General features: G+C 43.0%; 1 protein-coding gene across 14 annotated transcripts in view; it reads right to left on the reverse strand.

Annotated features, from left to right (window-relative positions):
- The window catches only part of FARP1 (FERM, ARH/RhoGEF and pleckstrin domain protein 1), a 195,574-nt gene that overhangs the window by 25,973 nt on the left and 156,931 nt on the right, over positions 1 to 12,670 (reverse strand). For all 14 annotated transcript variants that reach the window (XM_085535944.1, XM_085535943.1, XM_085535939.1 and 11 more), the window contains 3 exons: positions 5,927 to 6,008; positions 3,108 to 3,345; positions 1,153 to 1,283 (listed from right to left, as the gene is read on the reverse strand). In XM_085535944.1, the coding sequence (XP_085392070.1) occupies positions 1,153 to 1,283; positions 3,108 to 3,345; positions 5,927 to 6,008 (451 nt within the window). The remainder of the gene's footprint in view (positions 1 to 1,152; positions 1,284 to 3,107; positions 3,346 to 5,926; positions 6,009 to 12,670) is intronic.

Genomic DNA, 12,670 nt, shown 5'->3' on the forward strand with positions numbered 1-12,670 from the left:
TGGCTCAGCAGCACTGCATCCAGCCTGGCCTGCATTTAGCCCAGCAGCACAAAGCCTGGAGAGCAGCGACTCATGTGCATCTGCCAGAACCTGCCAGCCAAAATACCTGTGTGCAGCTCCCTTAAATATGTAAGTTCTTACACAAACACGAGCACAGGTGTGTCAGGAGCAACTTCTTGCATGACCCCACAGTAGCACAAGGCAAGGAAATGGCACCGTGAGCAGACCTTAGGCCACAACGTGCCTTAAATCACTGCTGTATTTGCAATTCAACACAAAACTCATCTGTTTTTCCCATCTATTTCACAAAATGCAGGAGGGGCAAGAACAGACTGGCAACGTGTTTTCAGTCGCTGCAAGTAGAGTTTCTGTGTATTACACACAGAAGTCAGGGGAGCGGGGAGAAAAACACTTTGACAACAGACAACTCTCAAGCTTGAATGCACAGATCTATGTGCACAGAAAAGCAGAAAAGGCTACAAATTCTGCAGAGGGCCACTTATACTGAAATAAACCTCTGTTTTTAAAGAAGTACGGCAGGAGAAACAGAAGCGACGTCTGTATTTTTAATAACACAATTAGAAGTGTTTACTTAAGGCAACACTGTCTCAATAATTATTGCCTAACATTACATGTAGACTAAAGAGACTGCTTGTCCTCAGGGCCATGAGTTTCAGAGCCAGGCATTGTGACCAGGCTGAAGGTCCTCCAGCACAAATGTCTTGCTTCTCTTTATTCTGCTATGCTCTAACACTGAGCTAGAGCACATGATCGGGGAAAAAGAAAATGAAAGAGAGAAAAAAGAGCAGAATGAGATGAGGAAAACACTCAAGCTCTGAATGCTGTGATAAATATCACATTTTTACTGCCTCCTCTAATCGACATTTGGAATTGCCTACAGCCACCCAAATCTATATATAAGACAAACCTAATAAAATCTGTTAAAAGATAATAAAGACAATAAGCCTTTTCCTGCTTTGATGGCTGCTGTTTTCTATGGTATTATTATGCTTACATACAACAGTTTTTGGTGAGAGAAGGATGTTCATATGAGGAAAGGCAGTTTCACAGATGCTCCAAAGAACCAGATTCCTAAAATAGATCTAATGCTTTGAAATGGTACCAGACCTCGATCACCATTCTGCTACTTACCCTTCCTGGGATAACCAGATTGTCAATGCCTATCAAGTCTTTCTTAAGTTCGTGCAGCTTCTGGAAGTTCTCCATCTTTATCATATTGCCGTGGAGCTGAGCCACCATTTCTGTAATCTCAGCCAAAGCAGCTAGAAAACAAAAAACGTAACTAAACAAAACCATAAAATGCTTTTATAAACTTACAAAGAATATTCGGAAAGAAAGACTTCTGTCTGCAGAAAGCAACTCATGAGCACCACTTCTCCTTGTGATACCCTTTCCCTTCACAGTGCAAATCTATTCAGGCAGACAAAAAGCCTTACAAACTCTGAGCATCACCTCGTTGAGGGCGAAGAGTTGTAATGAAGAGGCAGCCAATTTCTTCATCTGAAATTTTGCTACAGAAACTTTGTAGGGATACTCAATTCGATTCATGGCACCAATGAAGAGGTCCTACTAACTAACTAACTCAGGGAATTGGGCACAAAATCACTTTATCACTTTATCTTTTCCAGGAGATCAGCTCACAGACTGGCTCCCAGAGCCATCGTGTACGTGAGCATAACCTGGATACATCCAGATGGATAGGCTATTTTGAAATAAGTATTAATAAAGTCTCTGTATCACTGATAAGGCAGCAGGGGTTGCTGACCCTACCCAAGCTGGTTTCTCCCTCTTCTGTCCTGGGACAAGTTTATTTCCAAGATCAGAAATGAGCCAGTTATGACAATGCTTATAAAACAAGCGTGGGCCCCAACAGACTAAACTTTTCAAACCCCATTTTAAGCAGATGTTTTCCAGACTTCAGTATTTTGATGATTGTTCTATTATTACTTTCCAGATTTCCATATGTATATATACATATATATATATGGAAATGTATATATATATATTTGTAGGACATGTTCATTCCAATCTACATCTATGTATATATATATATATATTGGAATGAACATGTCCTACAAATGAACATGTCCTACAATAGTTAACCCTGGAAGCATGGAATAATCCAATATCATTGGAGTAAATGATGACCTCTGTAGTCTTTGGAAGTAAAGACCTTTACTCCTTGAGCTCTTTCAGGCAGTAGCTACAGTTAGGCCAGCATTTTTGTAACACGGACCTCTGTGGTAGCTCTTGTTGCCACTGGTCAAGTTACCTCCTTATTTTGTGCACTGCCTGTGTGGCTCTCAATGCACAGCAGCCAAGGGAATGCAGCCAGACAGCTCAGCTAACACGGTGTAGCTGTGAGCAGCCACACTGAGCACAGCCCCCTGCCCACGTCCTGCACTGAGTGGCAACCATGCAGACAACAGTTGTCTTCAAATGGAGGCAGTGTACAGTGGGATGGGAAACCGGCATATAGAAAGAGGAAAGCAAATAACAAGAAACTGCAGTGACCTCAGACTACAAGATGAAAGTTTATTCACATTTAGAAAAAAACACCAAAAAAAAACCACCCACCCACCCCAATACGTTGGCAGCTTTGAGTTCCTGAAACAAATCATGGAAGCGGTAACAGAACAAAGTGTCTATCTGGAAAAATAATATTCTCCCTAACACTGTGTTAAGACATAACAACAAGCAGCCACGTGGGCTCAGATCAAGGGTTCACCTGGGCCAATATCCTCTGTTAGCAGAGGATATCTAGGGAAAGCTGAGAATAAGATAAGCACATCTGGCACGTCCTCCATGTTCTCTCCCAACTATTTTCAGCTCGAGGGACTTCCTGAATTACATGTCATTTCTGTGTGCTTAATAACCCCCAGCAGATTTCTCTTCCAAGTGTTTGTTCACAGCGTGCCATAATGTGTATACAAGAGCAACTCTAATCCTACTGATTCTGGTCTTCTGTGTGATTGACTTTGCAACTCAATCCTCTTTTAATTAGGCTGTAGGAAAAAAAAAATTGTTTGTACGTGCACCTCTAACATTCCCCAGCTCTGGGAATTGATGTCTTTTGCTTTGCTTACCTCTTGAATCCCTGAAGTCTGCGTGATTTGGTGGGTAGTGTTTGCAAAGTCTCTCCATTATCTGCTTGTAGTGCATAAGTCTGTGTAGAGGTCTGAGCAGGAAGGTATTGAGAGGCAAGTAGCAAACTTTCTGTAGCTCGAAGTCCCTGCAGAAGGTCTCCAGCTTGCGAGAGTTCTTGATTCCATTCTCCAGCTCAGTTAAAATCTCATTGTGCTTCCACAGGTGAATTGTCAATTGCTAAACAGGCACAGAGAAAGAAAAAGCATATGGTAGAGCTATTAGCGAGCACTGAGATGTGACTCACAGCCACTCATTCCAAACCTGTACCAGTAAAAAATCTCGCTATCACAGCCATTGGGATTTTGCAAACAAAACCACTGTGCAACACAGCGGCTCTGATATGCACTTGAAAAGAAGAAATGTAATGACTAGTGTGAAGCACACCCCTCTTCCCCTCTGCATTCCCCTTAAGACGAAGTACATGAGTGAACAAAGCTAACTGTCTCACATCAATGAGAAATCCAAAGGCACAGAGATGACATGAACACAGCTCATACGAGCAGGAGCAACAGGGAGAGAGACAGCATGGATGCAGTACCAGGAAACGAAACCAGATTTCATAGGGGATGAAGATACATCTGTGGCATATCTTTGGTGCCTTCGGAAAACTGAGATGCAGGTAACTGGATCTCTAGCTACTGTTCCCCTATTATTAATGAGAAGCTGCACCTCCTGGGATTCTGAACAAAATATTGACAGCAGAAATGGTTAAGTTAGAGTGTTCCGTCCTTGGTTTACATCCTCTGCTGCTTAGCGCAGTTCATAACATGTTCATAACATGATCCCACTGGCAGTGGTAGCTGTGCACCAGTGAGTGACCAAAGCTTGCAAGGAATACACAATCCCACTTAGGTTACAGACACTGCTGGGTCCCATCTACAACAATTTAGCAGTATTTTTTATTCTTTAACAACTAACTCAAGGGTTTTTTTTGTGTTTTGCAAAAGGTTAATAGCTTTTTCAGGCAGCACAGAGCTTCTCTGAGTAGCTAGATAAGGTTTTCTAACACTTGGTAAAATATCATCCAGCAACAAAACAAAATCAAATGGGTGTATTGAACAGACTTCAGGTAACAGTTTGGTTTCATCTAAAGCTCCTGATTTTTGACACATTTCCAATCAACTCCCTCTCCCTTTGATATGTGATATCTTTCCCAGAAACATCACACCCCTGCAGGCAAGCTGCTTCCCCCATACTCTGTGTATTCACCCTACAAAGACACTGCAAATCCTTGGGACAACTACAGAGGCTGCCCATTAATTATTTGTTCCTGATTTTCTTCTTATGTTAATTAAACAAGGTGTCAGTTTTCAGGTCTTTTGACAGGTCTCATGATAAAGACGTAGAGTTTTAACTAACTGTATCACTTCCTAAGGTCAAACTGGGTTCTGCCCCTTTACTCCACGTATCTGTGCTTAACAGCAATAGTTCTCAAAGCAAATGGAACAAGATCTTCTAACGGGAAAGAGAGAACAGTGACGGTGACAGCAAGTCAGTGGGTCTATACTGCAATGCATAGCATCCTTAGAGCAGTTGCAGAAGGACCAGATCAGACAACCAAGGACAACATTTAATACTACAAGGTACTGAGAGCAGAAGGACAATTTGTCAAAAGCTCCCTGAGACTCCATAATACTGTTTGTATAAAGGTGTGCCTCTCTTGAGAGGAGGGGCAGGGGTAGGAAAGCCCCCCAGGTTTCTTCCGAGGCATCTGAATTGTGCCTTGATGGGAAAAAGCTGTTCCTACTTTATTGGCGACAAAGCCATCTGTGTTTCGGGGGCTGTAAATCAGGATTTCTGTGTTCCCTTTTTTTCCCACTCAATTCTGTAATGGCTTCCATGCCACTTAACCTCTATGCACATCCAGCTGTCCTTCTTAATGTCAAGCCACATTTACATATACTGCTCACACACGTACTTTGGCTTTCAGCTTTAAAGAGATGAGAATTAATTATTCTCATTCATTCAAAAATCTTTCATCTCCCTTGGTGCTGTGGTGCACAAGTAGAAGTTCTCAAAATCAAACCAGCACCCAGGTTAAGGTCATTGCTCCTGCCATACTTTAATTCTTTTATTTGCATACACAAGTGGGAACAGTTGGCTTCTGAAGAACCTCTTCAGACATACAAATTCTGATGTGTTATTTGCAAGAATAAAGAACTGGGAATTATGTGCTCCTCAACTTCTGTGTTTATTGTTCCAGTAATTAAAGGGAGCTTATAAATGGGAGAGAAACCAACCTTTTACACGGGCAGACAGTGATAATACAAGGGGGGATAGTTTTAAACTAAATGAGCAGAAATTTAGGTTAGATATCAGGGGGAAATTTTTCAGTCAGAGGGCATCGAGGCACTGGCACAGGCTGCCCAGAGCAAATGCAACTGCCCCAACCCTGGAGCTGCTCAAGGCCAGGTTGGATGGGACCCTGATCTAGTGCCTGGTTTTGTAGTTGGCAACCCTGCCTGTGGCAGGGGCTTGGAACTAGATGATCTTTGAGGTCCCTTCCAGCCCAAGCCATGCTGTGTTCTGACTTTTCCTAAATTTGGAGAGGGAGTTTGTGGAAAAGGGCTAAGAAATTTAGTTAGATTGCAATTCTGCAATCCCAGTGCTCCCCAAACATGATACCTTATCGAAGGAAACTTGTATAGCATAAGCTTTGATTACAACTGGCAAAACTGAGCACAGCATGTAACATCACACTAAAACGAAACACAAGCTCATCCACGTGAAAGCTTACTAGTTATGAGATCATTCCTACCTTCATACTCTGAATGTTCTTTAGCATAACATCCCCGATTCTTTGGTGACCTCCTTTAATGTGAGCATTAGAGCGGCCTTCCCTGTCAGTAACAGAAAGAGCACACAGGTTAGTCGAGCAATATAACCACTTGTACAATCACTTATAGGCACACAAAGGAACCCAGCAGCTCATTTCTTTCTGGCCCTAACCAGGGGCTCATGGCCAGAGAACTTCACAGGACTGGACTTTTAAAGAGAACTGCCAAGGTTTTTAAACGTACAAGAGGAGACTGAAAATGCCTCCAGAAAAAGGAAGGCATCAAAATGTCATCATTACACATGGGCTTACGGCAGAAGGACACCACTGTTAAGAATAGCAAAAACAAGCAGATTCCACCCTGAAAATCTTTCTGCTTGTGCAAGGGACAATGGGACAAAGCAATCTGCCCAGCACCTGGGTTTGACTCATGAGCATTACAGACTGGCAGGGAATTAATTCTCAGTATATCACTTTCGGTATTAGAACTGCAAACCACTCCCTCCTGGCCAGCTGTGCATGGGTGGGTGCTGCCTCTGGGAGAAGCTCAGCTCCTGATGAAAAAGACATTTCTCCTTCGAACCCATGTGCGAGACAGGCAGGGATGCCACACACTGAATGGATCCAAACACATCTTTCAGAGAACACAGGAGGAAAAAGCATGAGTATAAGAACCAAACTGTTCCAATTAAGTTAGATTTTCCAAAGGAAACCAGTGGGGGGGAAGGGGAGGGGGAGGGCAGAGCCACTGCCTCCTTCTCTTTCCAGCTGCTAATACTGCTTCCAAGTTTCCTGCGGGGTGGCTTTTTTTTCTATGCTGTCCTCAGTGTTTTAAATCCAGTGCAGTTCCTATGTCTGCATACTGGGAGACTGATCTGCAGGCAGGGCAACTGCAATTCAGCCAAAGCAATGCACTACCATGGGAGAGGGCAGGACTACAAGCAAATTCTCAATGAACCCAGGAATAACAGGACCTCCTTTTTGTATTATTGCTGGTGGATATATCGGCTTTCCCCAGTTTCTGGCTCTGTGTGTGCAAAGGGGGAACAAAAGGAAAACCAGATGGTAAAACTCTGCATATTCCTCAGTACCAGCATTAGCCAGAGAAGTCCCGCACTCACCAAATCATAGAAGGTACTGAAGTTATTAGGAACATACTGTTCACTGGTAAGACACACAGAGAAACATACAGTGTGTATATTTTAAACCTCTACATTATTACATGAGTATATTCTGACATGTATTTTGTTTTGTAAAGATAAATGTTGTTACATCCATGGTAGATAACCTCTCTCCGTGAGCCCTTCTAACCAGGACATGCAGAGGGCATGGCTTGTGGGTTCTATGTGGCAACATCTCCCACTTCATCCTCCCATAGACAAAGAGACTCAGCTGATAAACAAGGGATTGCTCCACGTTCATCTAAACAATATCCAGCTTCATCAGCTGTCTTTAATTATGCCCTATTGTGTTAAGTGCCTCAGGCACTCACACGCGTATGTAAACAAGAAAAACACACTTCATCAATTCATCTCTAAAGGACATTTCATGTTCTTCTGAAACCAAAGGTTATGTTGGGGTAGGAAGTTGGGTTGTGTTAGTGGTGACTGTAAGTAGCATTTCCATGTTTACAAAAACACTATGTTAAATAAACACTCTTAAGAAAAAAATCTATAATGCAAAGAACAACAGAGGTATGTACGGGTGTCATAAGATTACTGTTTCTCAATTCTTATATAGGATTTGGTTACCTCAAAAATAATGCGCCCTCACTCTGCTGTGGCGAGGTCTAATGCTGCTTTCAAGTCATGCTGAGCAGTGGAGATACCTTCTATAAGAAGTTCATTTCCCATTTGTCTCCAAAAAGTCCCTTCCTTTTTACACAAGCAAGCGTATAACTACAAGTGAAGTAAAAGGTGACCAATCTTTTTCACCTGATAAGAGACTCAGCAAATACCTTATACAATACTACAAAAGGCCACCAGCTTGACTTACAGGGACTACATAAGTGGCTATACTGAGTTTTCCAATTAAATTTGCAGCTTTTCAGTGCACATCACTGAAAAACGAATTAAAGGAAATCCCAGGTCAGCCCATACTACCCTCAGTCCTACAGGATGGCCAACAGAAGGAACAAAAGCCCGGTGATGGTGGGAAGGTAAAGAAGGAAGCAAAGGCGTCTCATCTCATTACAGATTTCTTTCCAGGTCAACGTAACAATTTAAATTGCAGCCCTTTAACTACAGCAAAAAATGTAAATTGCAGCAAATTACATGTGCAGTGAGTGACCTTCTGCTACAGGCTTAAGAACAGCATATCCTCCTGGATAGTAGAGCTCATCTTTAAGCACTTAGATGCTTTAGGCTTTCCAAGAGCACTACTGACTGAAGTTCTATCATCAAGCCATATCTTTAACATTCACCATCACAGCTGGTTTTCACACTAGCTGAATCGTTGGCACTTGAGCACGTAAGAAGGCAGATAAAGATTGCAGCTTTGTTTATATAAACTGATCATAAGGCTGTTTTTCCAGACCACAAGCACTACTTCCCCAACAAAAAAATGGTTAATATATCAGCATTTAGTTCATCTGCCTAACACCTCTCTGAGTGCTTTTTATTACAGGTTTTCAAACTGGGGCTCCCAAGAATCCTGATTGAACCCTTTCCTTTCATATGCTAAGATCTAAGAGCTTCCTTGCAAATTACCAGCCACATATTTCTCAGCCACATCTGGTAGAACCCAGCAGCAGCTTTCCTCAGAAGTGCCTTTGAACAGGAACTCAAATTACTGGCTTCCCTGTGAGAGGATGAGTCTGCCTACATTTCTTGAAACCATGTAAGGCTTTTTCTTTCCAGCACATAGATAAGGGCCCCTCAGACCAATTCACACTTCTTAATGGGGCTTCCTAGGGCAGATGTGGCTATTCTGGCTTGCCCTGGCATTGCTCCCTGTAGTGCACAGCAGACAACCAAGGGGGGAAATTTATGGCTTTCCATTTGCCACATTTTGTCAGAATTAACAGAAATCAGCTTGGAAACCTTCAATGCAAACACTTGAATGGGTGTGGGAAGATGAGCTCAACTTTTTGGCAGGAAAATACTGCGTGTGGCCCAAATGACTGTCCCCTTAAACAGCTTACGTAAATGGAGGAGTAGAGTCCAAGTGACTACTCAGAGTCAGCTGGCCAGATGCTAATGGACACATCACACTGCAATGTCCACGTCTCTTCCTCCTCAACATAAAACCTCCAGGCCCCAGACTGTAAGAGCCAGCTTTAAGACACTGAGATACTTCTTGTACAGAGAAGCAAGAAGGGTTGGGGACCAACCAGACCATCGTATTGCTGATCTGGTGATGCCACACAGTAAAAGCACTGGGAATCTGCTCAGCATCATGGCCCGAATGAAACTCTGGCTGCAAAAAAAAAAGTGCAGCAAATTCCAATTTTATGCAGTTGGTTATTGGTGTCAGCATCAGTTCTCATCTTGTTACAAATGTCCTCAGTGGGATCTTCTGCTCTTAGTATGAAAAATGGGTGAGTTGTAAAAAGAAACAAATCAGTCCTGCCAGAATCCATAACTGGGTCAAAAGGATACCAGCCCTTAAGATGCTCAGTAGCAGACTCAAACAGTTCCGAAGCCATCCAGCAAGCCAGAAATGCTTTTAATAATATGCATTACTTGAGCTTCTTTGAGCCAAATACTAAAAAATCTATTGATGTTTAAATCAATTAAAAGCACGGAGTTACCTAACAGCTGTTATGAGCAATCTTCCCCTGGCCTTAGTTCCTTCACAGCCTTTTTGAAGAGCATCAGTTTCAATGTGACCCAAGGTACGAGCAGGCACAGCTTTCAGCAGGAGCTTCCAACACACAGTGCAAAGGCTTGGAGCACACCTTAGACAGGCTGCCCAGGGAGGTGGTGGAGTCTCCTTCTCTGGAGATATTCAAGACCTGCCTGGATGCCTACCTGTGTGACATGGTGTAGGGAATCTTCTTTGGCAGGGAGGTTGGACTCGATGATCTCTAGAGGTCTCTTCCAACCCCTACAATTCTGTGATTCTGTGACAAGCAAACCAATGCTTAGGCTGTACTGCCTACACACAGCATCCCAGGAGCTCCCATAGCACACCTGAGGAGTGTGGGCTTTTGGGAGCTTGATAAAGTGTCTTAAACTTTTATCCAAAGATCCTTTATTTCTGATGAATGCAGAGCATGCTCGTCTCACCTTTCTTCCCCACTCCCTGGTAAAAGAACTGATGCAGATAAATCAGATATAAATGAGCCGGCTTGTATCCTGCAGTGGTGTTATGGAGCTCAGTGGCAGCCAGACTCACAACGATCTGTGTACTTGCTTTAGAGACTGGTCAGTGCTCTGTGTTGAAACCAGCGGCTTAAAATACCCAGCGCCAAAGGTATGGGGATGATCACAACAGCATTGGCGTTGAGCTAAGTGACCTTCACCACACTGCTGTCTTACCATGTTGCTCTTTTACACACTGAGAGAAAGCTTATTTTTGTCTTGCCATTTAATTAAACAGTAATCTCTACAGGATAAGAGTTTATTGCTTGCGACTTATTTCAGCATGTGTGGCATATAAAAACACCAACACTTCTGAAACAACACCTGTCAGCTACTCTGCCTCCCCCCATAATTTCACATATTCAAATCTTCCAGAACTTTAAAAAGCAAACATTTACACACTAGGTAAACCCGAGCTGTCAGCTGCCAGCTGGGTCCAGATTGGGAGCAGGAACGTGACTGCTTTCCTGTCAAACGAATCAGAGCAGCTCACAGAGAATTCACAGCGGCCCAACACTGACCATGGGAGGACATGCAAGAGCTGATCTGCCAAAGTCAGACTGAGGTGCCCAGCTGGAGCAAAGTTACCTCATCAGAATATCTTCTAATTGCAAACCAAGTTCACAGCACATCAGCACTTTGTAGCATAGAAAAGCTACAAGTTTAATACGGCATTAGGAGTCTTAGAGTAAGGTTGGCTGTTCTGTGAAACCACGGCCTCTGGACACAAGGATAAGCTAGAAAACAAAAGGCTAATTCAGCTCTAAAAGAAGCTAACTGAAGAGGAGGGAAAAATAAAACCACCAAAAATCAAAAAGCCTAAATGTTCATTAGGAGTTTCTTCTTCCAGCTGAATTTCCCAGATATTACATTTTCACTTCAGTGCCTGTGTTTGGGGACCTCCAATGGGGCTGCAGAGTTTTGTCCCTGATATGCACAAACTGGAAAACACAAGGTCTTATTTGCAGTTTCTGAACCTCTTGTGGAGTTCAAAAGAGATTTGTTTTCTACTTTCTCTATTCTTTAAACCCAATAGCCTTGGGTTAGGCAGTTATTGCAACATAATTCAATTCTGAAAAGCATCATGCCTGAGCAGGAGGTTGGCATACACCTGTAGTAACACTAGCAACCAGAAGACACAGGGGGAATCTATTTCAACACGTGCCCTAGGAATTAGCACACTTAAAGCTCACTGTATGCGAATGGTCTGGTAGAGAGCAGAACTTGGCACTTAATGAATTACAGATCTTCCTTTTCTCACCACACATCCTTCAACCCCATTTCAAGTGCAGTTAATCCTACAGCGTGGGTGGAGAAACAATCACAACTTCATAGCATTTGAAAAAGCCCTCTCAGTGTACCTGCCATAAATATTCCTTATTGAAAAGCAATTAGTACCAACCAGTAAATATCCTGATTCAATTAAAACAGCAGCAGCTGCCCAACGAAAAAAAGGACATGCAGGCAGGGTTGCTGTGCAGTAAGCTTCTGTCAAGCAGCAACCACAGATAGCTGAGGATTTCAGCTCTAATAGGCAAAAGCACATTATTTTCCCCAAAACCACACACTAACTATGGAACTGCAAGGTGTGTTTGGAGAGTATTAGTCTGCAGAGTGCTGCGCTCTCACTCCGTGACCTTGCTCATCACAACACAAGAGCTAAACTCAGGCACTCTTAAGATTATGTCTTGCTTTTGCTTTGATTCATTAGTTATATGGGCATTAAACTGATTGGCACTCACCCGCTCTGCCTGCAAGGTACACATTCACTGCCTTCACAGCATTTTCCATGGTCACTTTTCTAACTGGGTAGGAAAAGTTGGCTCCCGGGACCTAAGATAACCCACTGGGGATGTTTACACAGAAAATAACACTCAGTCCAGACAGGTCTAATCACAGCAAGGAGAGGGCTTCTGTGTGCCATGTCTGCCCTGACGTCGCTGATTAAATGCACTGAGTTAGAGCACTGCCTGGGAAGAATTACTGAATTCACAGCTTTTCCACACACATGCCGTGTTTTGTTGCCGCTATTAAACTAAGGATAGATAAATTTTAAGCCCAATGTAATCTTCTGATGGTCCATTCTCTGTTTGTAGTAGAGTGCACTCTGAGAGTACCAAGTATGAGGTGCTGTAGAACAGGCTGCTGCTGCTGTTCTGAAATTTATCTCAGCTTAGCCCTATTAGACAGAAACAGGATCTGGTCCTCCACCTCCTCCTCTTTATGACTCATAAGCCTTGCTTGCAGAAGGGCAGCCATATAGAAACACTGACATTTGCAATAGAAAGCTTCATCCAATGTTACGATCTCATTTACATGTGCCTGTACCTGACTGAGACACCTGAACAATAGAGTCTGTCAAGTAAACATGAACAAAGCATGACTCAGTACACGCAGCCCGCTAACAACCAACATCTATAGC

The sequence above is a fragment of the Coturnix japonica genome, chromosome 1, assembly GCF_054131305.1.
Source record: "Coturnix japonica strain WE chromosome 1, WE-NBRP24, whole genome shotgun sequence".
Taxonomy (NCBI): domain Eukaryota; kingdom Metazoa; phylum Chordata; class Aves; order Galliformes; family Phasianidae; genus Coturnix; species Coturnix japonica.